Source organism: Prionailurus bengalensis, chromosome B3 (assembly GCF_016509475.1).
Source record: "Prionailurus bengalensis isolate Pbe53 chromosome B3, Fcat_Pben_1.1_paternal_pri, whole genome shotgun sequence".
In the NCBI taxonomy this organism is placed as follows: domain Eukaryota; kingdom Metazoa; phylum Chordata; class Mammalia; order Carnivora; family Felidae; genus Prionailurus; species Prionailurus bengalensis.
The window spans coordinates 22,356,374-22,384,183 of NC_057355.1; the positions used below are offsets into that span (position 1 = coordinate 22,356,374).

The window sequence follows — 27,810 nt, forward strand, 5'->3', positions numbered from 1 at the left end:
ATCAGCCCACAGATGTCACAGAAACCTGTGGCATTGGCAGGAGGAGGGCCCAGCCCTGAGGTCAGGTAGCCACCATGTGCGGTCATGGAGAGAGCAGCTGCCTCAGCCAGGGAAGGAGAGTGGGCGGGGCCAGGGGGCCTAGAGGCTGGACAGCAGGAGGAGTAGGGTGCTGATGGTTCAGCTTCATTCTTGCCAGTGTCCGAACAGTGTGGCCCAGAGGGGACCTGAGAGGAGGGGCAGGGAGGGCAGGGATGAGGATCACGGGTCCCACTGACTTGCATTCCCAGCTTCACAGAGACAGAGGAGGCAATGGCCTGAGTCCTTCTGATCTGGTCTGTCAACCCACACTCACAACCCCAGGGCTGCACAACTGACTCACCTGGAGAGCACTGACAAAGTTGCCCTGAGGGTGGGACCCCAGATTCAGTGTACTTTTAAAACTCCCCAGGTTACCAGACTTAGTGCCCCATCAGACCAGAATGTTCCCACTGACCTTGCCTCTGGGAAGGCCGTCTGTCTATGCCTTCAGCACTTTCCCTGGAGGCCCCATGCCCGTGACACTGACCTGCAGAAATCAGGTGGTTACAGCAGCAACTGGCAGATGGCAGCACCTTTCAAAGGGCCACCCCAGGCATCAGCCATTGTGAGGCAATCTGAATGTAAAAGGGGCAGAATTTAAATTACAGATAGTCTCAACTTAGGATAGTTCAATTTACTCTTTTGACTTTATGACGGTGCAAATACACACTCGATAGAAACTGTACTTCAAATTTTCAATTTTGATCTTTTCCTGGGCTGGCAATAACACAGTATGATCCTCTCTCCTGCTGCTTCTCTCTCTCTTTCTCTCTCTCTCTCCTGCTCCTGGTCAGCCATGCCATCACCAGGGTAAACTACTGGATACCCTTACAACCACTGTGTTCTTCACTTCCAGTAATTAATAAATTACATGATATATTCAACACTACATTATAAAATAGGCTTTGTGTTAGAGGATGTTGCCCAACCTTGGGCTAATGTACGTGCTCGGAGCACATTTCAGATGAGCTAGGTGAAGCTATGATATTCCATTGCTTAGGTGTATTAAATGCATTTCAACCTAGGCCATTTTCAACTTGAGATGTGTTTATTGCATCATAACCCCATTGTAAGTTGAAAAAGATCTGCAGTCTGCCTCATTTGCAGCTGCCCTTCCTGGAGGAAAGAAGAAACAGCCTTGGGGGACATTTCAGTGACACTGATAACAGCTCCTAAGGAAATGCAAGCCCCAAAACCATTTCATGGGCTGATTAAAAGAGCCAGATTTCTCTGTTTTGTGCCTGAACAAATTCCAGAAGAACTGCCTCATCAAAGGCATCAAGAACCCTCGCACTGCACCGGTGGCTGAAATGAAAGGCATCCAAGAGGAAGAACAGCCTGACCAGCTGCCATAAAGCCCCCTCCCCTGCTCCCACGCCCGGCTGTCTCCAACCACATCACCCTTTACTGTGGCACCATGTGGGCGATCAACCGCAAGGTGTGAAGGCTGGATCTGTCAACTGCGTGGCAGGCTTTGCAAGTCTGAGCCACAGCATTGTCATACATGACGAGCTCAGCTCTATCCACAAGGTGTGGGGCCCCGAGCCCCACAGCAGCCACCTTAGTGACCTCTCCTCCTGGTCCTCAGCACCCTGGGCCTTAATACGCAAGTAGTCGCCTCCTCTAAAATACAAGAGTTTAGCTGTCATTTCTATAGGCCACAAAGCTCGTCTATACAAACACTGATATGAGGTCTTGACACATCAGTTGGGCAACACTGGGACCCTATGCCATGGTCTTCAGGGCTAGAACCTTCTGGGCACTTTTAGAACCCAACCCCAAACCAAGAGAAAGTGGGAAAAATGCATCTGGTGTGACACCTCTCAAATACTGGGGAGCACGAGAATCACATGTAATGTGTTCTCAATGTAGATTCCCAAGCCCTTTGCCAAGAGGGTCCCATGATGCAGGTGATGATGCAGGCTACGGATGTGCAGGTTTCCAAGTGCCCTCCTGTGCTGATGCTCAGGCCCATGGACCAGACATAGATTGATCTATGTACCATTCAGCATAGTTAGCCTCGCATACAGTTGGAACTCAACAAGTTGCTGCTTTAAAAAGAAGAAAAGGAAGTGGTCACTGATAATGTGCCTCATATCACAAGGATCTGCCACATGACACACAATGCAGCTTTTGAAGAAGCACTATTCCGTTGTACTAAGAATCAGTAAATTCTGCATTTCATGTACTAACTTTCCCATAAACACTGGCCTGAAAGATGGGTGTTGGAACATTTGAGAAAATTTTGATTCCACTGGAGTAAACAATTTCTTTACTGCAGGCTTCTCAGAGCCTTGGTATACTAATGGGCAGTGTATGTCTTCAAAAACGGACGAGAGCATCTCACATTTCCCGAACTTATTAGATCAAGGAACCTTACTTATTTTTTTAATGGAACATATTTTAGTATCATGAAACATAGATGGGGGAAATCTCCAGTTTCACCTTTCTTACAGAGCTTTCTAGTTTTCAAAATGTTTCTGTAAATATGGATCTCCTGGAATATCCATGTCCAATTTTTGCCTCTGCAGTCAAGAGGCTGTATTCCTGTTTTGTTGAGAATGCCTGAAAATATTCCTTCACTGGGAAATCTGGAAAGCAACCAGAGGAATTATCATATTGCCTGGATTTTAAGATACAGGATCAGTCTGATAACAGCTTGTAAAGAAAAAAAGAAAAAAAAAAGCAGTGAGAGTATCAATGCCAGCCAATACCCTGGTGGCTCATACCTACCATGGTTCATTTCTTGCTCATGTTGCACTGTCCTTATGGGGTAGCTGGGGCTGGGCTCCAGAACCCCTGACTTTGAGCTGCAAGCTGATGGGGCAGACAATCCCAAACATTGCCCACTGCCATACAGAGAGCAGGAGAGCTCTGAAGGACTACCCTCCAATAATTCAGCATCCTAAACCAGAAGTGACACACATAATTCCTGCTGACAACTCATGGGGCAGAATCAGCCCCCTGGGCAGCCCTGCCTGAAACCACAAAGACAAAGAGCTGGAAAGACAGCCAACAACAATCATGGGTGACAACTCCACTACAACCCTCATCATCTGACACATCCAAAGTCCAGCCACACTGAGATGTAAAGAAGGACCCTACCTTTTAAGAAAATGGTATTTTAAAAGGTATGCTTAAGTTGTATCCAAGCTTACTGAAGGGCTAATGTTTGCATAGGTACGAATCCATGTGAATACTGGCCAAGTATCTCTTCACTAAACAACAGCTCTGGGTGACCAGTCTGCCTTGCCAAGGCTGGAATGAACTCTCACATCCTCTAAGCCACCTGTCCTCACTCTTGACCAGCAGTTGGTTTTTCTCAGCATTTGTCCCTGGTCCCTTATCAGAGGCATGCACAAGAACTCTGAGCCCTTCTGTTCCACTGCCTCCCAGGGCCCCCAGGATGACACATCTATGCTTACAACTGCCCAAATCCACACAATGTAGAAATGTCCCTCCAAATGCCCTCTGACAGGACATCTGTGATGCTGTGGCAGTGGGAGAAGTTATTTACAGACATCAGATTTTAACAGGAGGGAAGCAACATGCCTGAGTAGAGAGCCATGAATCAGATGGCTCCCAGCACAACCACCCTGCTACAGGAGCCAGGAGTCCCTTCAGCCTCCTGGCCCCAAATGTGGGTGACCCCTCACATCTCTCCTCTATCTAATCATCATGGCCATCCCTCAAGGACAGCAGTGTGATGTACAATCATCCTATCTTACAGATGAACAAACCCATCCACCCAGCAAGGAACTAGCTGAAGGTCACATGGCTAATTTGTATCCAAGGTCATTGGGCATCCAGCACTTCTGGCCCCTCTGCCACTGGCCTTCCCCCAACGCCTAGGAGGGTATGGAACATTCTGTGGGGATTCATTTTGAGAAGATCCTCAGAACCTGGTCTGCCAATACCAGAAGGCACCTAGTTGGGTTCATTCAAGAAACAGAACATCAGAATATGAAGAAGTAGGGAGAGGGGCACCTGGGTGGCTCAGTCGGTTAAGTGTCCTACTTCAGCTCAGGTCATGATCTCACGTTTCATGGGTTCGAGCCCCACATTGGGATCTGTGCTGACAGCTCAGAGTCTAGAGCCTGTTTCAGATTCTGTGTCTCCCTCTGTCTCTGCACCTCCCCTGCTCACATTCTCTCTCTCTTTCAAAAAATAAGTAAACATTAATTTAAAAAAAAAAAAAAAGAAGTAGGGAGAGAGGCTGAGGTCTTTTCCCAATGGGAAAAGGTACAGTATTCCCTCCCCAAACTCCTACAGGCAGTTGTTCATAAGTTGTATCATGACACACAATCTGTAAGAATAATGCACAGGAAGCTTCCCAGGGATGGGGCAGGCTCTTTCACATGGACATTTATCTGCAGACTCCCTCTCCCTGCCTGCAGGACAGAACTGTCCCTCCTACGTTCCCAGCCCACAGGGCAGGTGGCAGCTGATGCTGTCAACCAGCTCCTCCTCCTCCTGCCAACAGTGCCTGACCAGGGGTGGCACATGCCCTGGTGTGGGCCCCCAGTGGCCTCCAGGGGAGAGGCCACCCCTTGCCGAGGCAAGGGCACCACTCTGTGCACTCAGCTACTTTCCTACTTCCAATTGGAAGGTTACAAGTGACATGCCTTGGGAAAGTCTACTCACTGACTTAATCCAAGGTAGCATTAAGCCTTCGGTAGCAGGCCCAGACACAGCCATGCCCTTTTTGGAATACACAAAGATACTTTATTCTTTCCTTGTAAGGCCAGAAAAGAGAAGAGGAAAAAAACGCCATCTCAACCACTACATTTTTTTATGTGTGCTTTTGTTTGTTTTTCTTAACAACTGATCCTATTATATGAAAGAAAAGTATTTTAAAAATGAGAATCATGTGTAAGATGTTGAGATGCTTATAACTTGAAGGAATCCTAGAGCAAATCCTTTGGCAAGCAAATATCCACCAGAACTTAATTTATATGTTAGATTTATAAGTGACCTAGTGCTGTTTTTTTAAAAAAATGAAGCATATAAGTGAAATGTGAAAGATCAAAGCAACACACACCTACTAAGGCAGGTGCAGAGAGGCATACAGAGGAGGGTCCACACAGGTGGAGATGAGGCCCACCCTCGGGGAGTCATCGTGGGGGATGGCCGACAGGGTCCCCCCACTGACCCACTCTCAGAAGGGATGCTTCAGAGGGGGCCTGATCCTGAATGGCAAGAAGGCATCTGTCATGTGACAGCATATCTAAAAAGAAAGACTAATAAACAAATGAAAATCCCCAGAACACTGTCCTCAGCTAGCTCAGCTCACGATGACAAGAGAATTGCAGAACTGTACTCAGAACTTGAAGAAGAATAAAATCACAAAGTGATGCTCTTGGGCATGTTTCTGGACTGAGGCTGGGAATATTCCAGCTGCTGCCTGGGAGCAGGGTCTCGGGTCCCCAGTATGGTGGGTTTTCCAAGCCCTATCTATTTCAAGATCACTCAAGCTGTTGCCCAGAGCTTTATTATTCTCTTTAAGTCATTACATTTTCTCCCTTTTGTATTCATACTCCCCATCACCCACAGCTTACCAGTGAGATTTTACTAAAAGTCTAGAGAATTTTTCTGTTGTCAGGATTAACAAAAGAATTCTAAGGAAGGCAGTTCCCATTTTGCAAATGAGAAATCGAACACCAGGAGATAAGGTGCATTTTAGTCACGTTTATCTGTTGTGCTGTGCTCTATCCAGAAACTCAATATAATTTACAGACGAGAATGAATTCTATACAATGGATGTCTTTCCTTTGCTGATCTATGAAAAACTGAAAGTTTTTGTTCTTCTGTGGGCCCTGCAAGTCAGGACACATTAGTAGTTTTTAAAAGCATGAGCTAGTTCTGGATGGCAATGTGCACTTTCTGGGATTTTGGTAAGTGCTGACCACAGCTAGCAAGACAGTGTACTGCCCTACCCTCTGGATAAGGGGCAAGAGGATCCACCACCCATCTGCCAAGCCACACCCTGGCCTGGGTTGCAAAGTGTACAGTCTTATTGACCCCAAGCTTTTACCCCCCGGCAAGCTGGCACCTGCCTGCTAGTCTGTATGTTGAGACACAGTGTGAGGTAGTAGCAGCCTTAGCACCAAACATTTTAACACAGTAATTATGTTATAAATGTATTCTTAGAAAACAAAAGGACAGGAACAAACAGAAGTATGGAGAAAAGATGTTCACTGCATTTCTGTTTATAAGGAGAAAAATGAAAGCTAACATTTTCAACAAAGGGATTCTGAGGTTGCCCCTGGTGCTGCCAACCAAGCGTGTCTGGCTTCCCTCCTTCGGGGTGACTGGTGACAGTGGCTTCCTTGTCCCTGGGCATGAGGCCAGTGGCCTTGCTCTGGCTGATAAACAGCAGGCAGAGGTGTGGTGCTGCTTCCTGGTGGAAGCCTGAGAACCACTGCCAACTCCCCATACCTCCTCTTTCCCTCTGCCACATTGCAGGTGTACTGCAATGGGGGCACTGCTCAGCCTGCATCCCAGAGGTCCCTGCCGAGTGAGGATGGACACAGAATGGGAAAGAGAAACTTTTGTAAGCCACTGAGATTTTGAAGTTGTTGGTTACTAAAGCATAAAAGAGTTTATGATAATCGATACAGAAATGGGCTGCTTTTGTAAAACATATTAATTTATGTGGACCTGGCCTCAGGGGTTGGGCCAAGAGTGGTAAGGACACTTTCATCTGAGGTCGGCAGAATGAGGAAAGAGTCATTAAAACGATTCCCAGTGAGTACCTGGAGGGCAGACCTTGCACTTAACAAGGGGTGCAGGGCAGAATGTCACTGATACGTGGCGGTCACCATTAGCAAGGTTTGGTAAGGTGATACAAGAAAGAGGTGAGCTCAGAAAAGAACTGTCTGGTTTCCAAGCAGTAATGAAGGGAGACAGAATCCAAAAACTTAGGGATTTATCAATTTGGAGGATGGAATGGCTTCTAATTTTCAAATAATAAGAGATTAAACCAAGAATGGGATATGAGCTACAAGACTAAATTTTAAGGGCAAGGATCTAATGAAGGGTAGAGCCCTCAACCGTTACAAATCATAGGTGGATTCAAAGTCTAACAATACTTTTAAGTTGGAAAAATGGCTTAGGGGAAAAAAAAATCTTGAAACTATGGGTAAGACACTTCTGTGGAAGCCTGATAGGCCCAAGGAAGCTGCCAGTAAGTTGAATGCTAGGAAGACGCTAAGTACTACTATGGCAAACTTCTGTAAGTCTAAAATTATCTGAAAACAAAAAGTAAGAAAAAGCCCAAAAAAGGGGTCACCGGGTGGCTCAGTTGGTTAAGCATCTGACTTTGGCTCAGGCATGATCTCGTGGTTTGTGAGTTCTAGCCCCACATCAGGCTCTGTGCTGCCAGCTTGGAGCCTGGAGTCTGCTTCAGATTCTGTGTCTCCTTCTCTCTCTGCTCCTCCCCCGTTCATGTGCACTTGCTCTCTCTCTCTCTCTCTCTCTCTCTCTCTCTCTCTCTTTCTCTCTCTCAAAAATAAACATCAAAAAAAAAAAAAGAAAAAACAAAAATGGTAATATAAATCTGCATTTATTACCTGATAAGGACACTGAACAAATGTTCAGGGGAAAAGAAAAGTATGATAGCCTGATCCATACTTTTGTATAGCAATAAATAAATAAAATCTCTCCAGATGTACACCAACAGTAGTTGTTTGGGAGTCTGTAACTTTGGAATTTCAATTTATTTTCTTTTATTTGCACAGTCTTTTTAAAAAGGTGGTCAGGGGGCGCCTGGGTGGCTCAGTGAGTTAAGCGACCAACTTCAGCTCAGGTCATGATCTCGTGGTTCGTGGGTTCAAGTCCTGCATCAGACTCTGTGCTGACAGCTCAGAGCCTGAAGCCTGCTTCAGATTCTGTGTCTCCGTCTCTCTGTTCCTCCCCCACTCATGCTCTGTGTGTCTCTCTCTCTCTTTCAAAAATGAATAAAAGTTAAAAAAAATTAAAACATGAACTTCTAAAAAAATGTGGTCAGACATTATGTGCATAATACAAAAACTTAATTTTCATATAAATTTTTATTACTTATATAGTACATATAAGTATATACTACATAGATATTACTAGCACACACTGTGATTATTAAGACTACAATCACAGTGTTTATGGCTTTGTGACTGTTACATATCCAGGTAATTTATTTTTAATTTTTGTTTTTCTTATTTATTTATTTATATTTACTTATATATTTGCTTACTTAATTACTTATTTTTAAATAGGCTTCACATCCAGTGCAGAGCCTAGTGTGGGCTGAGATCAAGATCTGAGCTGAGATCAACAGATGCTTAACAAACTGAGTTACCCAGGTGCCCCTATCCAGGTGTTTTAAATGTCCGCTCTCCTTTCATCCTTACTTCAATGCTGAGAAGTAGGTACCATTCACACGGTTGATGATGAAACCCCAAAAGTTGAATAAAGCTCTTGCTCTGAGTGTCAGATACAAAGGTTCATTAGGGAAGCTCACTCCTGTCTTACTCTGCCCTCAAACAGTCTTGTTACCCACTTCCGTTGGCAGCCCCTTAATATGTAATATCGTAGGCAGCAACAAGGGAAAGTTAATGACAGTACAATACAGTCAGAAACCTGTAACAGTTCTCAGGCAAGCAGGCAATCGGATATACCAATTAAAGATCCTTTTCATTTTTGACTTTATCTCCAGGTTCCTTGAGGTTAAGTTCATTACTCAACTATTTTTTGAGCTTTGATGTGTGCATTGTATCTTGTCATTCTTCCAGAAGCAGCACGACACTAACGTGGCCATTGCAGTCAGCATGAAGGGTGTGCTGGGCTCTGTATTAAATGACTCACATACAGTTATTTATTTTCCTCTTAGTATCACTCCATGAGGCAGATGCTATTGTTATCTTCATATACGGACACACTATCCTCTCTACATAGCCCTCTGCCTCCCTGAGTGGCCAGGTGGTGGTACACGGGCACATGGTATCCATGTTCTTACAACAGGACCCAACCCTGGGGCCAGGAGTTGGTCTCCCTACAAACTGGATCAGGCTTCTTTCCCAGGAATTTGGAACCAGGATTTAATAAAAATTCTTTTTATTTTTTAAATTAAAAAAAAATTTAATGAGCATTAAGATATAATTCACTGACCATACAAGTCACCTATCTAATGTTACAATTCAGTGATTTTCAGTATATCCAACCATCATCACAATCTAATTCTAGAACATTTTTGTTCCCCTAACAGGAATCTGCCCCTACTGGCAACCACTTGCCATTCTCTCCAGTTCCCAAGCTCTAGACAACTACTAATCTACTTTCTGTGACTATAACTTTACCTATTCTGGATATTTCATAAGAATGGAATCAAAACACATGATCTTTTGGGGCTCCTGGATGGCTCAGTCAGTTAAGTATCTGATTCTTGATTTTGGCTCAGGTCATGATCTTACAGTTTGTGAGTTTGAGCCCCTCATCAGGCTCTGTGCTGATAGCATGGAGTCTGCTTAGGAGTCTTTCTCTCTCTCTCTCTCTCTTTCTCTCTCTCTCTCTCTCTCTCTCTCCCTCCCTCTCTCTCTCCCCCTCCCCTGCTTGCATGTGCACATGCACACACGTGCTCTCTTGAAATAAATAAAATAAATTTTTAAAAAAATTTGGTCTTTTGTGACTGGCTTCTCTCACTCAGCATAACATTTTCAAGGGTCATTCGTGTTGTAGTATGTATTGTTACCTCATTTTTTAATTGCATAATATGCTGTCATATACCACAAAATATAGCATACAAATGTATACTACATTTTATTTATCCATTCAACAGTTGATAGGTATTTGGGTTGGTTCTACTTTTCGGTTATTACAAAAAAATGCTAATGAACGTTCATGTACAAGTTTTTGTGAGGACATGTTTTTTTATTTCTCTTCAGTATATACCTAGGAGTGGAATTGCTAGTTCATATGCAAGTTCTATATTTAACTTTTTGAGGAACTGCCAAACTATTTTTCAAAGAGGCTGCACCATTTTCTATTCCCACCAGCAATGTACAATGGTTCCAATTTCTCCACCTCCTCACCAACACTTGTCTCTTTTTTTATTGTTTGCTTGTTTTTTTGGTTCTAGACACACCTACTGGGTGAAGTGATGTTTTATTGTGGTTTTGATTTGCATTTCCCTAATGACTGATATGTGGAACATCTTTTCATGTACTTGTTGGTCATTTGTATATCTTCTCTGGAGAAAAGACTATTCAGGTTCTTTTGTCTATTTTTTAATTGGGCTATTATTTATTTGTCTTTTTATTATTGAGTTGTAAGCATTCTTTATATATTCTAGATAGGAGTCCTTCATCAGGTATGATTTTGCAAATATTTTCTCACAGTTTCTGGGTTGTCTTTTTTGCCTCCTTGAAGGTACTGTTTGTGGCACAGAAGTTTTCAATTTTCATGTGATCCAACTTATCTATTTTTTTTCCCTTTAGTTGCTAGTGCTTTTGGAGTCATAGGTGGTAGCTCTCTGAAGTGAGGGAGCTGCTGGTGGCCACATGCCCCCGTGGAGATGCAGAGACTGAGAAGGAAGGCTGCAAGCCAGCATGGAGAGAGAATGATAGTCACACAGCAAGAAAAGGATCTATGTTGGGGAGACACAGACTTGGGCTCCCCACAGCACTGACTACTTGGGCCAGCATTGTCCTGAGACCCAGGTGTATCTGACAAGAATTCCTGAGGACCCTAGGGACTTGCTTTCCAGTGCTGTCCAATTTCAGGTATATTCTGGCCAAAGGACAAAGAAGCAACAACAAAGAAAACAAGAAATATGACTAGTGCATCCAGTTTAGAAGTGAGAAAAAAGAGACTCTGGGGGTCAGGTCACAAAGCAGGTGCCATGTAGGAACTGGGATTCAAGTGCTGGCTCATGCCTGGCCTTCCTACCCTCTCTGTGAGCAGTGAATGAGCATCACAAACAAGCAGACAAGCTTCTTTTTACTTGCAAAGAGATTCACAGAAAACTTTGTTTAAACAACACTGTGTCAGTTGCCTGAACTTTCTTACATAACAAAGATCAGGAGTCACAGAGTTAGAAGAGACTTCATCCTAAATACAGGAGGCCAGTGGCTCTTTTAGGGGCAGTGCCCATGCTCTACTGGCTGGGCCAGTCCAATCACTCAGAAAGGAAGAGCAGTCCATCAGGACCAAAGGGACAATCTCAGGGACAATGCAGTCACACAAGCATCCAGGAAATGTACAGTTGCATATGGATGTCAAGGTAGTGGCAAGACTACTGCCCTAATGGAAGCTGCCAAAGTCTCCATAAAGCATAACTAGTCAAGAGAAAACTTGATTTTGTAAATCTTTTGTATGGAAACTCTGAAATACCCATTGTTTCATATATAAACTACAGAAAGTGAAATGAGACAAAAATCTTGGCTAATGGGGTAGAGATTTCATGTTGAAAAACACTGGTTCAAAGGACGCTCCAGCCTGTGTTTCAAAGACAAAAAGCAACTTGTACACAGAGCCTCACTCCTGGGATCTCTCTCAAACACTTCTGTGTCAGCCACCTCCCACTAATCTTACTAAACCAGGCCTCTAGGGTGGGGATCATCCTTGCCCCCTCCCTCCTGGGGTTTAGACTTAGAGCATTCCACATACAAGCAGTAAATCACAGCTAACTTAAACAAAATAACGAATCTATGTATTTGTCAAGATTCAAATTCCCACCAAGCAGAAAAGATACATTTTATTTTATTTTATTTTTTTAATGTTTTTATTTATTTTTGAGAGAGAGAGAGAGAGAGCATGAGCAGGGGAGGGGCAGAAAGAGAGGGAGACATAGAATCGGAAGCAGGCTCCAGGCTCTGAGCTGTCAGCACAAAGCCCGACGCGGGGCTCGAACTCACAGACCGCGAGATCATGACCTGAGCTGAAGTCAGACGCTTAACCGACTGAGCCACCCAGGCGCCCCAAGATACATTTATTTTAAAGGAACTAAAATGACTTATTACCCTGCTTTCAAGAGTCATATTTGTGATTTCAATATCCATATGGCAAAGAAGAGGTGAGCATGAAGTTAGCAAAGGTGTTGCTTCCAGAAGCGCCTCCTGAACCTGACAGAAAACATCTCAACTTACTTTACTCTCAAATAAATACACATGAGGATCTTAGCCATGAATTTAACTTCTCTGACCTCACATGTAGAACCTAAAACTCTTAGAAGGCAAATTCATGTGGTTCACTGGAAGACACCAGAATATCGAACTGGCTGGTCATGGACTGTCATTAGCAGCAGCCTAAATCACATGCTATAAAGTGTTTCCAAAGGAAATCTACTTTAAAAATACTCAACTTTAACACAAAAAAGCAGCTAATACCATTAACTGTGATATGTCATTAATCTGACACTCTCAAAGTATCCACTCATTCACTTGTTCATTCCTTCATCTATCTTTACATATTCACTGAGCATCTTCCAGACAGTCCTACAATCTTGCTGAGTAGGCAAAACCTAAGACCTATTCCAAGACATGAAGAGTAGAGTAGGAACAGGATTTTGCAGTAGGCAGGCCATCTGCTGGAGTACCAACAAAGCAGGGCTCCAAAACAAGGCCTTTGTTCTGTTTCTGGAACAGGGCTCTTTCTGCTCAGCATAGTGCAGTGTGCTCTCTAACCTGGCTGGCTCTGAATTAGCATCTGGACCTTACCTAAGCATCTCCATAGAGAGGCCTGCCTTAGCATCTCACCTCTGATTCCCCATCACTTCACCTGTTCCACCTCCACAGCAACATTCCACCTGTTCACAAATACTAGCTCACCAGGTATACCCAATCCCCAGAGCACACTGAGCTTCTGGTAAGTGGCATTTTTTGTTAATGACCAAACAAACAAACAAACAACAAAAAAGCAACAAAAAAAAAAAAAAAAGGAAGGAAAGATGTGATAGCAAAACAGCAAACAGAATTCCTAAAGTTCAGAGAAATGATGTTTCTTCACTATAAGAGATGGCTTCCTAAAAGACTGCTCTAAGGGTAACAAAAATATTATGAAAAACTCCGAAGTTACAGCCTCATTTTTAAAAATAGCATTTTCGACTTAGTGACTGTTGACTCTTCCGCTAAGAAAAAGGACATGATATACTTGCATAGCCTCTCCCTTCTCTCACCCTAAGTTATATTACTAATTGTAAGCTTTATATCATTTTACTATTTGGCTGCCACTATAATTCACACAGATGGCCACTCTTTCTTTTTCTTATATTTAAACAGACTTAAGGTTCACCACCCATCTTATACCAAGCTCTGTACTTTTATTTACTTGTATTTTGGCTGGATTTCAACATTTAATAGTTTTACTCAAAACCCTTATTCAAAGGACTCCGAGCAGCTAAGTGCTCTGATTTCTGGCACACTTGGGAATATCTGTCCATTGTCTCTGTTTTTACACTTACGGTAGTTTGGTTAAATAAGAAATTATTGGGACACTCATTGTTCCACTCAGAATCCACCGGTAATTCTTTCATAAAATGTAGCTTGGGAGAGGCAGAACCAGAGTTCCACCCCACCTCTGTCCCTTACCTCTTCTGCCTCAATACCAGGTGAAGAGTACCATGGAAATGAAGAATGTCACTATGAGTCAATATCGGTCATTCTTCTGTTTTTCCTTTCTCCTTTTTCCAATCCTCCCTATTTCTCCCACCCACCCAGCTCCTGGCAATCACATTTCTCTTTCTGTTCCTATGAATTGGACTTTTTTTTTTTAAGATTCCATATGTAAGTAATACCATGCAATATCTGTCTTTGTATGGCTTATTTCATTTAGCATAATGTACTCCAAGGTCATCCATGTTGTAGCAAACAGCAAGATTACCCTCCTTCTCATGGCAGAATAATACATTGTAGATACATGCATATATTTCACATCTTCTTGATCCATTCATCTGTTGACAGACACTCACGTTGTTTCTACATCTTGGATATTGTGAATAATGCTGCAAAGAACATGGAAGTGCAGACATCTCTTCCAGATGCTGTTTCCATTTCCTTTGCATATATACCCAGACATGCGATTCCTGAATCCTGTGATAGTTACACTTTTAACTAAAAAAAGTTTTTTTTAATTTTTATTTATTAGAGAGAGAGACAGAGAGAGAGAGAGAGAGAGCATGGGGGAGGGGTAGAGAGAGAGGGAGACACAGAATCTGAAGCAGGCTCCAGGCTTTGAGCTGTCAGCACAGAGCCCGACGCAGGACTTGAATTCATGGACCATGAGATCATGACCTGAGCCGAAGTCGGATGCTTAACTGGCTGAGCCATCCAGGTGTCCCCTATATTTTTAATTTTTTAAAAAATGTTTATTTATTTTGAGAGAGAGAGAGTGTAGTGGGGAGGGGCACAGACAGAGGAAGAGAGAGAATCCCAAGCAGGCTCCGTGCTGTCAGTGTAGAGCCCAATGTGGGAACTGATCTCACAAACTGTGAGATCATGACCTGGGCCAAAATCCAGAGTCAGATGCTTAACTGACTGAGCAGCCCAAACACCCCTATTTGTAACTTTTTGATGAACCTCCATACTGTTTTCCATAGTGGCTGCACCAGTTTGCATTCCTACCAAGAGAACACAAGCGTTTGCTCTTCTCTACATCTCTGCTCAAACTTAACCTATGGTCTTTTTGATGATAGCCATTCTAACAAGTGTGAGCTGATACCTCATTGTGGTTTTGATTTGCATTTCCCTGATGATTAGTGATGTCGGGCTTCTTTTCATGTATCAGCTAACTATTTGTATAATTTCTTTGGAAAAATGTCTATTCTTTTGCCCATTTTTAATTGGTTGTTTTTTGCTATTGATTTGTGTGCATTACATATTTTGGATATTAACCCCTTATTAGATATATGATTTGCAAATATTTTCTCCCATTCCACAGGTTCCTTTTACATTTTCTTAATGGTTTCCTTTGCTGTGCCGAAGCGTTCAGTGATGCAGTCCCACTTGTTTATTTTTCTTTTATTGCCTTTCCTTTTGTGTCAAATCCAAAAAAAATCATTCTAAGACTAATGTCAAGGACTTTATATTCTGTGTTTTCTTCTAGCTGTTTTATGGTTTTTAGGTCTTAACATTCAAGTTTTTAATTTACTTTGAGTTGATTTTTGTGTATGTTGTGTAAGTCAGGAACCCAGTTTTGGTCATTCTTTTCAATGCTTACCTAAATGCCACAATTCTGTTTGAATAGTAGAGTCAAGTCTGGTGTGAATATTTACAGAGTTTTCTTTAACCATATACTTAATTTTTCCCCTTCTTTTCTAAAACTCTTTGTTAGGAAATAAAATTTTGGTGATACTGGCTTCTTTTTGTGTAGTTTCCTGTGGGCTGTCCACGATGGTTGTTTTTCAATGAGGCTTCCTATTTTGTGGCTTCTGAATTAGTCTTTGTGTCCGTATCATTTTTACTTTTTTTTTCTTGTCTGCTTTTTTTTTCCTCGTGCATTCTGCCAGCTTTGGCCTTGATTTCTTCTGTCTCACTCACTCCTCTCAATCTTCTATGCTCAAATTATGCTTCAGAGATCATGTTGCCAGCATTTTCTTCAAGAGTCTGAGAACTTACTTTTCTAAACTCCTAAGCTGATCTCTGAACCAACTGCATTTTTTCCCTAAGTCTTTTGCTTTTATTTTTCTTTTACTTTCTTTATTTTCATGTTTTCTCTGTATGCTAGCTCTTATTTATTTGCTTATTTATTATTTTTTTCTTCAAGTATAATTAACATGCATATATTAATTTCAGGTGTACATTACAATGCCTCAACAGTTCTATACATTTCTCAGTGTTCACCAAGATAAATGTGTTCTTAATTGCCTTCAGCTAGTTCTTTTGTAGTCCTTCATCATCTTTACATGAGATCAACTATTATGGGGAGATAAAGTGTGGAATAAACTGGGGGTTTAATCTGAGAAAGTGTAAGTCCGGAATATTTTCTCACCCATAGGCATTTTCTTCCATCCTGGGAACCTGTCTCCTTGGGTTTTCAGACTGCAAGGGTAGGGCTGGATAAAAACAAAGCATTTATTGCCATGTGCTCTCTGGGTGGAGATTTGCCATTGCTACTTCTCACACCTCTCTCTTACCTATTCACTTGGGGTGGGTCCCTAAGCCAGGAGCCAGATTTTATACCACACAAATGGAGGAAGGCATGGTTCCTTCTTCGTTGCCATCCTTCTGGATGTCTAGTGGCATTAAACTGGCTCCATCTGAGCAGGAGAAAGTGCTCATTCACTCTTGCACTGGATTCCCTGGTCCACAGTATGTGCTAAAACAGTAAATATCTGTTAAATGAGTAAATGACTGTGCCAACAAATAACCCAGATGAAAAAAACCAGGGTGACTAACAGTGGAGAGCAGGGCATGACCAGCAAAACAGAAAACTGGAAGACAATAGCAGGAGAGCCTGCAAGTCAGTCTAGAGGCACAAAATCACTCCCCTCTCTCCTCCAGTTTGGGGCAGGGCTGGCTGATGCATTCGCACGTCCTGCAGCTTCAGAAAATTCTCTGGCTCAGGCTTGGCCTGGAGCTACCAATAAAGTAAGAGAAGGGTTCCACACAGAGAGGCTTCAAACACTTTATCCTTCATCCATGCTAGCTTTGTTCTGGAAATTACACCCTGAGTAGATGAAGGAAGGCTTCTGCAGTCTCCGCTACTGATTCTGTAGGCTTCTGCCTACTGCAGTGTGACAGCTGCAGGGAGTGGAGACCACCATGGAATGACAGGAGGACACTAGAAGTCAGGCTGTCACCATAAACATGGCAGACATTCCTGACCTTCACCAGGTACACATATCTGTAAGCATTAGGCAAGCAGAAGCCTGGACACCTCAAAGTTCATCTGTGTGGGCCCATGTCCACTGGCCTGAAGGTGGCCATTCCCTCATGCAGATCACCTTCTAGTTTCAAGGATCCTACCTCTAGCACAAACCAGGGAAGCAGAGGACTCCCCAATAACTGTGGCACAGGGCTTGTCAGCCTGGTGAAATGGAAACTCAGGATCAGGATCTAAGCAGACTTACAGTAAATGAGAAGGGCTGTTTCTTCACACCTGCGTTTGTTGACTGGGATTCAGACACACTTAACCTAAAACTCTCCTAAACAGTCATTAGAGCCACTTCCCAGGGTTCAAAGTGACCCCAGGCAATCTCTGACTCCAGGGGGCCACTTTGTATTTTTTTCTAAGTTTTTAGTTAAATTCCAGTTAGTTAACATATAGTGTAATATTAGTTTCAGGTGTACAATATAGTGATTCAACACTTAATATATAACACCTGGTGCTCATCACAAATGCAGTCCTTAATTCTCATCACCTGTGTTCCACCCACTTCCCCAATGGTAACCATCAGTTTGTTCTCTATAGTTGAGAGTCTGCTTCTTGGTTTTCCTCTCTTCCCACCCCCCATGTTTGTTTTCTTTCCTAAATTTTACGTATGAGTGAAATCATATAGTATTTGTCCTTCTCTGACTGACTTATTTCACTTCCATATTTTTGCAGATGGCAAGATTTCATTCTTTTTTATGGCTGAGGAATATTCCATTGTGAGTGTGTGTGTGTGTGTGTGTGTGTGTGTGTGTACCATCATTTCTTTACTTCTTTCTTTTTTCAATTTTTTTTTTCAATTTTGAAATAAGGTGCCTTTATTTTAATAATCTGATCTACAGGTGAGTATCTGCTAGTGTTAGTGACATAACTTGACTTTTTTATTATTTTTAAAATTTAAATCCAGGTTAGTTAACATATAGTATAATAATGATTTCAGGAATAGAATTTAGTTATTCATCACTTACATATAACACCCAGTACTCATCCAAACAAGTGTCCTTCTTAATGTCTTTTGCCCATTTAGCCCGTCCCCCCACCCAAGTCTTTCTCTGACTTATTTCACTTAGCACAACACATTCTAGTTCCATGCATGTTGTTGTTAATGGCAAGATTTCATTCTTTTTGATAGCTGAATAATATTCCACTGTATGTATATAGATATAGATATACACATACCACATCTCCTTTTCCATTCACCAGTCACTGGACATTTGGGCTCTTACCATACTTTGGCTATTGTCAATAGTGCCACTATAAACATTGGGGTGCATGTGCCCCTTTGAATCAGCACTCCTGTACTTTTAGATAAATACATAGTAGTGCAATTGCTGGGTCATAGGGTAGTTCTATTTTTAATTTTTTAAGGAACCTCCATACTGTTTTCCAGATTGGCTGCACCAGTTTGCATTCCCACCAGCAGTGCAAAAGAGATCCTCTTTGTGGCGGGAGCCACTTCTTGTCCTTCTTTGCATCCGTCCCATACCCACCCTGCCCCCTGCCTGGGGCTCTTACTCTCCTTCTTGCTTAAGGGATTAAGAGAGTTTGTGGACATGTCCCAAGAGGCATGGATGGCATGAGAGGGGATGGTCAGTCGCATCGCCAACATCTGCTGTTTGTTCAAGTGTGAGTGTCTACATTCACAGTTGCTACTTCTTGTTCAGACCTGCCTTGCTTTGTGTCTTAAAATCTCCAAAAATGCAAGAGGTTGTTCTTTGAGTCTACAAACAGTTCTAGTAAATGATTTCAAATGTGATGTTCATAAAGAGTGACAACAAATAGCAGGGACTCAAATATGCTCTGTTATCTACAGTCCTTGAGAAAATCCTGATAGATGCAATTACTTTAATAACAATGAAAAAAATGATATAGGTGCCAAATTTATGATGTGAGCCCTCATATCTGAGTCACATCCACAAACTGGAAAAAAATATTCCCCGCCCTCTGAATATTTCCGTCCCAAGGGAGAAACAATGGAGAAGATGTCATCTTCTGCTATTACGATGTTTTATATCCTGCAAAGTGCTTTCACATGTCTTAATGCAAATGTGTCTGACAATTAGCTTGGGGGTACTCTCTTCATTTACATATGAGAAAACTGAGGCTTAGAGAATAAACTTTGAAAGACTGGAGAACACTGCAAAATGAAATAGCCAATGTCAACACTGAAATTAAGCAGACTGTAGCTTAGTTTTTTCCTCGGCCACAGAATCAAAGATCATAATTAAAATCACTGCATCTTGTTGCTCCTCCCTTGGCCTCCCAACCATAGGTAAGAGATGTGGTGACGGTACACAAAGGTGTGAGCCACTTACAGAATCAGACGGGGAGATAAACATTTATGGAACGTGTCCTGTATGGGGCACTGTGTCAGATGTCACCACAGGTAATTCACATAGTCATCACCTTCACTCAGGGATATCATTGGCATCTTATGCATAAGGAAAGTGAATGTGAACGAACAATGTTAAAATTGTCTACTGTACCACACTGGAGCAAAGCCACCAAAATGTAACAGGTAAAAGTGTAGGTTGTTACTATAAAGGTGCAATAATCAAAGTGGTGTGATATCAGCATAATGATATGCAAATCAATCAATGTCAGAAAACAAAGAACCTAGAAATAGATCCTGACTTATCTTGACCATTTGACTTTAGACAGAGGCACCATTATAATTCAGCATGGGTAGGACAGTCTTTTCAACAAATGGCGCTGGAAAAACTGGATCTCCAAAGAGAAAATAAATAAACCTCAACCCCTACCTCACTCCATACATAACAATTAATCAAGATGAATCACACACCTCACTGTAAAAGCTAAACTAAAAACTTCAAGAAGAAACATAGGAGAGTATCTTCATAGCTTGGGGTAGGCAAAACTCTTTTTAGGACACACAAAGCAATAACCATAAATAATGCTAAGTCAACTTCATAAAATATTAAAATTCTGCTTGTCAAAAGTCACAACTACAACTCAATAATATGAAGACAAACAACTTAGCAAAAAATGAATAAAAGACTCGGACACTTCAACATCACTAGTTACCAAGGAAATACAAATTAAAACTATAGTGATATACCACTCTGCTCCTATCGGAACGTCTTAAAGAAAACAAGGCTGACAATACCACAACGATGGCAAGGATGGCAGAGCAACCAGAAACCTCGCGCCTTCTGGGTGGGAGTATGGCATGGTCTGGTGGTCTCTTAGAAATCTGCTCTATGACCTGGTAATTCCATTCCTAGGTATTAACCAAAGAGAAATAGAAGCATCTGTCCACAAAAAGCCTTGTACCAAAATGTTCACAGCGGCCTTATTCATAACAGCCCCAAACTGGAAACGGCCCAGCAGTTCAGCAACAAGAAAGTAGCCAAACAGCCCCTAGCACAGCGAAACAATGAATATACACAGCAAGGAAAAGGAACAAGCCACTGATAAAAGCAACAACATGGATGAATCACAGAAACATTAAGCTGAGCGGAGATGAGTACCTACTGCCTGATTCCTTTTATACGAAGTTCTAGAACAGGCAAGATAATCTCTGATGGAGAAATCAAAAAAGTGGCTGCTTGGGAATGGGCATTGGAGGCAGGGCAGTGGAGAACTTTCTGGTGTAATGTTAACGTTCCGTATCTTGGTAAGGATATGGATTACAAAGACGCATATATTTGTCAAGACTCATCTATAAGTATACTTAAATTTTGTGCATTTCATTTTAATTGTTTTAAAAAAAGAAACAAAAGGTTTGGCTGGTAGGGTGAGGATCCCCTCCCTGCAGCCTGAACTAGAGGTACTTCATTCATCCTGGCACATCCCTGGCCACACCAGTGCAGAGTGATGGGGAGCTAGGACAAATCAATGGAGGCTCAGGGCACACTAACCTGAAATAGAACCTAAAGGGCTCAAGGGTGTCATATGTAATCCACAGGAAGGAATGAGTGGTCCCTAGTTCTCCAGATAGACATGCATCCTGGGTACTTTCTAAAAAGTCTGGTAGAATACACATAATATGAAATATAGCAGTTTAACCATTTTTAAGTGTATAGTTCAGTGGCATTAAGTACATTCATACTGCTGTGCAACCATCACCACCGTTCATGTCCAGAATTTTTCCATCTTCCCAAATTGAAACTGCAGTCATTAAACACTAACATCCCATTACCCCCTCTGCTACCCCCTGGCTCCCACCATTCTACTATCTTTTTCCTTTAAAAAAAAATTTAAAAAGTTTATTTATTTTGAGAGAGAGAGAGAGAGAGAGCGCAGCACAGGGGCAGAGAGTGTGGGAAGAGAGAGAATCCCAAGCAGGCTCCACACTGTCAGCACAGAGCCCAATGCAGGGCTCAAACTCACAAACTGTGAGCTGAACATGACCTGAGCATAAATTAAGAGTTGGACACTTAACTGAGCCATCCAGGTGCCCCACCATTCTACTCTCTATGTAGAGATAGATTGATAGATGGATTTGACTACTCTAGGTATCTCATTGTGTGAAATCTGATAGTATTTGTCCTGTGGTTACTGGCTTATTTCACTAAGCATGATTAGTCCTAAGGTTCATCCATGTTGTAACACATGTCAGAATTTCTTTCCTTTTTAAGTCTAATATTTCATCTGATGTATACACCATATTGTGTTTATATGTTCATTTGTCAGTGGATGCTTAGGCTGTTTCCCCCTTTTGGCTACTCTGAATAATGCTATGAATATCGGTATACAAATATCTTTTGGAGTCCCTGCTTCTACCTCTTTTGGGTACATACCAAGGAGGAAGTTTCCTAGATCAGGTAGTAAATTCTTTTTCTAATTTTTTAAAAATATTTTTTAATGTTTATTTATTTTTGAGAGAGACAGAGACAGAACGTGAGCGGGTTAGGGGCAGAGAGAGAGGAAGACACAGAATCGGAAGCAGGCTCCAGGCTCTGAGCTGTCAACACAGAGCCCGACGTGGGGCACGAACTCACAAGCTGTGAGATCATGACCTGAGCCGAAGTCAGATGCTCAACTGACTGAACCACCCAGGCACCCCTCTTTTTCTAATTCTTTTGAGGAACCACAATACTGTATTCTATAGCAGTTGTATCATTTTATATTCCCACCAGCAATGCACAAGGGCTTCAATTTCTCCATATCCCCTGGCCAACATTTCTCCTCTCCTCTCTCCTCTCCTCTCCTCTCCTCTCCTCTCCTCTCCTCTCCTCTGACCTTCCTCCCGCCCCTCCCCTCTCCTTTCTTCTCCTTTTGCCCTCCCTCTCTCACTCTCTCTTCCCTCTCCCTTCCCTCTTCCCTTCCTCCCTTCCTTCTATCCTCCCTTTCTTCCTCCCTCCTGCCTCCCTTTCTTTTCTTTCTTTTTGATAGTAGCCATCCTAATAGATGTGAGGTGACATTCTGAATACTTTTTAAAGAAAGAAGCAATTCTATGCTTCTTTCCCATAGGAAAAATAGAGGGCATACTTTACAGTATGATTTCCCAGCAAAGCACCAAGCTTTATAGTTAGGAACAGAGGCAGAGAAGGCTTGGGTGATTAAAACAGGGGCCCTGTCTCCTCAAAATGGCTGACTATGATAAGTTGCCTTGTATATCTGCACGCACAGTTTGGCCAATACTACATGTATTTGATGCAAGTGTGTATATAATCCCTAGTCATTAGAAACCAAGGATATTTTGGGGCACTTGGTGGCTCAGTTTGTTAAGTGGCTGACTCTTGATTTAGGCTCAGGTCATGATTTCAGAGTTCATGAGTTCAGGCCCTGCATTCGGTTCTCCACTGACGGTGCAGAGCCTGCTTGGAATTCTCTCTCTACCCTCTCTCTCTGTCCCTCCTCCACTTTCTTTCTCTCTCTCAAAAAATAAACATTAAAAAAATTAAAAAAGAAACCAAGGAGATTTCATTATGTTTAAGTGTTAAAGTTAAGAAACAGAAAATAGTTACAAAAGAAACAATTTTCACTTGGAAAAATCTTTATTCAGGTTTAATGGCTGTAGAAACATTTTCAAAAACTGAATAGATTTGCAGCATTTTTTTCCTTCGTATAACATCAAAATTGGAGGAAAATATCCATTCTGTGCACTAAAAAAACAACTCTTAGCAAATATATACTTACATAAATTAACCAATAAAACATATTTAAGTCAACACAAAAATGTTACACTTACAATTTTTTGACACTTTTAGAACTGGGCCAGAATTAGTATCCTCAAAATTCCAGAGATATTAGCAATTATCCTATTTCTTCTATATTTTGAGTGAATAAAATAGCCCATCGCAAAGAATCATTTTAACCTGTATAATTCAGTTGGAAATTGTAGAAATCTGAGAGTCAATAGTAAATTTGGTAATAGCAAGTTCAGTTTTCATATGGCATGAAGACAATGACCCTAGAAGCTGCCACTTTGCTTTTGGGGAGTGCTCCCCGACTTGTCCCCATCCAGAGCCCCACATTCTTGGGGATTTACGAATGAAACAGGAAAGCCATGGAAGGCCTTTATTTTAGGTGCTGGTAAACCACCTACCAGGTTTTTTTTTTTTTTGACTTGACATTAAAGGGTATTTGGCCTTTACAGGAGAAATACTTTTCAGCATTGTTTCTGCCACAGTGATAGTTCTAACAGCCACAAGTGCCCCCAAACCAGCCAGAAATACAAACAAGAGTCAGGGGCATTTCCTTTCTCTGAGTTGAAACGAATTCTAACAGATATAAGAACACTGCTCATAGCAAAGTAGTCCTCAAGTTCATAGTGTGGTTTTGTCAGCTGCCTGCAACAGAATGAAAGTGGAAGGAAACAGTGCAGGGTGCTCTATGGACCAGGGCTGCTGTAAAGAAAGCCAGAAGGATGACCTCCCTAAGCTCTCTCCCAAGCAGACAACCTCTTGTTGATATCTAAAACCTCAGTGTGTTGACAGAGAAATTCTATTGTATCTTCTTTAGGCAAATCATCTAATCCAGGCACTACAGATAATGTCAGAACCAAGCTTACCATGGTAGATCATTTAAGTAAAGCCTGCAATCTGTTTCTACTTATATACCTGACCCAGGAAGTATGTAAAAAATATTATGTATCTGTAGTGTGTGGACACTAATTTAGAGAGCATTCTAAAAGGGTAATTGCAAATAGGGCCGAGGTGCGAAAGTGGGGATGAGTAAGAAGCTTTTTGAAAAATTAGACACTGGCAAGACGAATGAAGTGAGATCACTGCAAATAGAAAGTGTGAGTGGGCACTGGGGGTGCGAGGCACAAACCCGCACTGGAAGGGGCTGAACGCCCAGCAACAGGCTCCCGTAAGAGAAAAAAAAAATATTACACAAGGTCTGCCATCATGTTCACCTGCCAGGAAAAGACAGCTGTCCTATATTAAACAGAACAACTGCTATAGAATTTTGACATCTTCTAGAACTTCTTTTGCTTTTATCTTGAATGAGAATGAGCAAGGTTCAAAGTACAGGAAAAAATATGGAAAAAAGTGAGGGTTTCCAGATAAAATACAGAACGTCTGCTTAAATTTGAATTTCAGATAAACAATAAATGTTTTATATAAGTAAGCCCCATGCACTCTTTGGCACAAACTAAAACTAGAACATGATCCATTATTTATCCAAAATTCAGATTTAACTGGGCATCCTGTATTTCCATTTGCTACATCTGGCAACTGTAAAGGAAGCACAAATTAGTTTGACCTTCCTAAAACCTTCTGTACTGGTCACCACAGGGAATGCTAAAGCAATGTGAAAGAAGGCAGAATTATCACGGAATTTTCAATGCAAAGGGCCAGCAAAAGGCAGCCAGGACTGGCCACCATTGACAAGAAGTGCAGCCACTCTGCTTTTGTCAATTTAAAAAATTATATTTGCCTCTTTATCCTCCAAGCTGCCCTATTTTGGGGGCCCAGATTTAAATATTGCATATATGAGTTTAAGGAACTAACTCAACAGTTCAAGTATTTCCACATGACCATACCACCGCAAAACCAAAGAAAAAAAAAACAACCTTTTTTTCCCCCTGAAATTCACCACTGTTACATAATTTGCCTCTTATTCAAAATACATGTGTCAGGCAAACTCCAAAGGTGATATCTGGCACTAAAATGTTTAGATACTCTCTCTAATGCAGAACTGTAGTACAGATGTAGGCGTTCACATTTCTCCCTGGGACAGGCCATTTTAGAACGTGGAAGAAGATACTTTCATAACTTAATTACTTTTTGGTTCTTCTGAAGCATTTTCCCCCCTCCTTTTGGCACTTTTCATAAACATGTTATTTTAGATTGAGAATCTCTAAAAAAAAATTACAATGCAACATTTAATTCATGATTCCTCCATAGAAATGCGTACTAAGAATAATATTATCCCAACTCATTTTATGAGGCATACCATGATACCAAAACCAAAGACAGTACAAAAAAAGTACCAGCAACTCTCATGAACAGAGACAGACACAACAAACCTCAACAAAACATTTGTAAATAGAAGTCTAGCGATATACAAAAAGAATTATACACCATGACCAAGAGGGCTTTATTCCAGGGATACAAGGGTACTTTGATATTCAAAAAATCAAGCAACATAATCCACTGTATTAACAGATTAAATATCAGAGCCACATGATCATACCAATTGCCTCAGGAAAACATCTGACAGAATCCAACATACATTCATGATTAAAACACTCAGCAAACTAGGGATACGAGGGAACTTTCTCAAACTGATTAAGGGTGCCTGTAAAAAACCTACAGTTACTGTCACAACTAATGGCCAAGTACCGAATGCTGTCTCCCTAAGATGAGGAACAAGAAAGGACATCAACTCTCATCACTGTGATTCAACAGAGTATTAGAAGATCTAGCAAGTCCAGTGAGGCATGGAAAGGAAATAAAAGGCACAGAGACTGAAAAGGAAGAAATAAAGCTAATTATAGATAATGGAACAGTCTATAAAGAACATCCTAAGGAATCTACAGGAAATCTCGAACTAAATGAATTCATCAAGGTCACAGGAGATAAACATCAACATACAAAAGCAACCCCATTTCCATGTATTAGCAATGCATATGTGGAAATGGAAATTCAAAGACACTATAATATAAGAACATTCAAAATAAAATGCTTAGGTGTGAATTGAGCAAAACACTAAGGTATTAGAAGGATAGACACAGATCAGTGGGATAGGGTTCAGAAAACAAAACAAAATAGAAACAGATCTATACAAGTACAGGCAACTGATTTTGACAAAGGTGAAATACAACAGAGGAAAAATAATCAAAATAATCTTTTTAAGCAGTATTGCTGGAGAAACTGGACATCCACAGGAAAGAGAAACTGAAATTTGACCTAAACATCACAACTTATAAAATATATTAACCAAAATGGATCTTAAGTTCAAATGTAAAATTATAAAATTTTAGAAGAAACCACAGGAAATCTTCAGGACTTAGGCCTAGGTAAAAATTCTTAGAAATGACACCAAAAGTTAAAAATAACAATCTGTCTTTCATCAAAATAAAAGCCAAAATAAAACCTTTTTGTTCTGCAGAAAACCCTTCAGCAGAAAGTGAAAGCTTGGTCATCATCACCTCAGGAACAGGCATTCCCAGCGGATCAGGCTAGAGACCATCCTCTATACCATCCTTACCTCTCATTCAATACACCTAATCCCATTGGCTCCTCACTCCTCCTAAGTGGTGGAAGAACCCCCACTCCTCCTCAGTGATCTGGAGAAACCCCCACTCCTCCTCAGTGATCTGGAGGAACCCCCACTCCTCCTCAGTGATCTGGAGGAACCCCCACTCCTCCTCAGTGATCTGGAGAAACCCCCACTCCTCCTCAATGATCTGGAGAAACCCCCACTCCTCCCCAGTGATCTGGAGGAACCCCCACTCCTCCTCAGTGATCTGGAGGAACCCCCACTCCTCCTCCATGATCTGGAGGAACCCCCACTCCTCCTCCATGATCTGGAGGAACCCCCACTCCTCCTCAGTGATCTGGAGGAACCCCCACTCCTCCTCAATGATCTGGAGGAACCCCCACTCCTCCTCAGTGATCTGGAGGAACCCCCACTCCTCCTCAGTGATCTGGAGGAACCCCCACTCCTCCTCAATGATCTGGAGGAACCCCCACTCCTCCCCAGTGACCTGGAGGAACCCCCACTCCTCCTCCATGATCTGGAGGAACTCCCACTCCTCCTCAATGATCTAGAGGAAACCCCTCCTCCTCCTCAGTGATCTGGAGGACCGTGCCTTCTCAGTGAGCTGGAGTAACCTCTCCTCTTCAGTGATCTGGAGCCCCACTACTCTTCTTTTTTAATGCTGATTTATTTATTTTGAGAGAGAGAGAGAGAGAGAGAGAGAGAGAGAGAGAGCATGCACACAAGCTGGGGAGGGGCAGAGAAAGAGAAGAAGAGAGAGAATCCCAATCCACACGAGGGATTTGTGAGCTCGAACTCACAAACTGCAAAATCATTACCTGACCCAAAATCAAGAGTTGAAAGCTTAATGGACTGAGCCACACAAGCATCCAGTGGAGCACCCACTACTCTTAACTGACCTCTATGCCCCCCCCTTATAATCCACTGAACAGCCAGAGGGACATTCGCCAAATGCACATCTGACCATGATCCAGGCCTTATTGTTTGAGATCCTGAAACATCAGAACAGATGTGATGGATTGGGGTGACTCAACCAGACAGCTGGACTGGGGCAGGAGTTCTCCGATGTCAGTGGGCTGCTCTCCCAGCCCTTGGCTCCATGGCACTCCCACAGGGACAGCTGTGGCTTGGAGCCCACCTTTAAGAACAACACTGGGGGCAAAGGGCATCCCCTCCACCTCCTCCTCCTGGACCAGGGGCAGCCAGGGGCCTCAGTGACTATGCTGCTTCTCACAGTGGGTGGGCACTGGCCTT

General features: G+C 42.1%; 2 protein-coding genes across 2 annotated transcripts in view; one reads left to right on the top strand and one right to left on the bottom strand.

Moving 5' to 3' along the window:
• Positions 1-27,810, bottom strand: part of OTUD7A (OTU deubiquitinase 7A) — a 372,333-nt gene that overhangs the window by 315,438 nt on the left and 29,085 nt on the right. The gene's annotated exons all lie outside the window — the stretch shown is intronic.
• On the top strand, positions 1,496-27,133 carry LOC122467992 (repetitive proline-rich cell wall protein 2-like). The gene is made up of 3 exons (XM_043554505.1): positions 1,496-1,516; positions 6,544-6,595; positions 26,592-27,133. Exons 1-3 carry the CDS (start codon positions 1,496-1,498, stop codon positions 27,131-27,133), a joined length of 615 nt encoding a protein of 204 aa, XP_043410440.1.

Bases quoted from the DNA above. Each gene is read 5' to 3' on its own strand.
- LOC122467992 (XM_043554505.1), top strand. From the start codon at position 1,496: ATGTGGGCGATCAACCGCAAG. The intron at 1,517-6,543 runs GTGTGAAGGCTG...GCCACATTGCAG, and splicing joins TGTGGGCGATCAACCGCAAG to GTGTACTGCAATGGGGGCAC. The intron at 6,596-26,591 runs GTGAGGATGGAC...ACTCCTCCTAAG, and splicing joins ATCCCAGAGGTCCCTGCCGA to TGGTGGAAGAACCCCCACTC.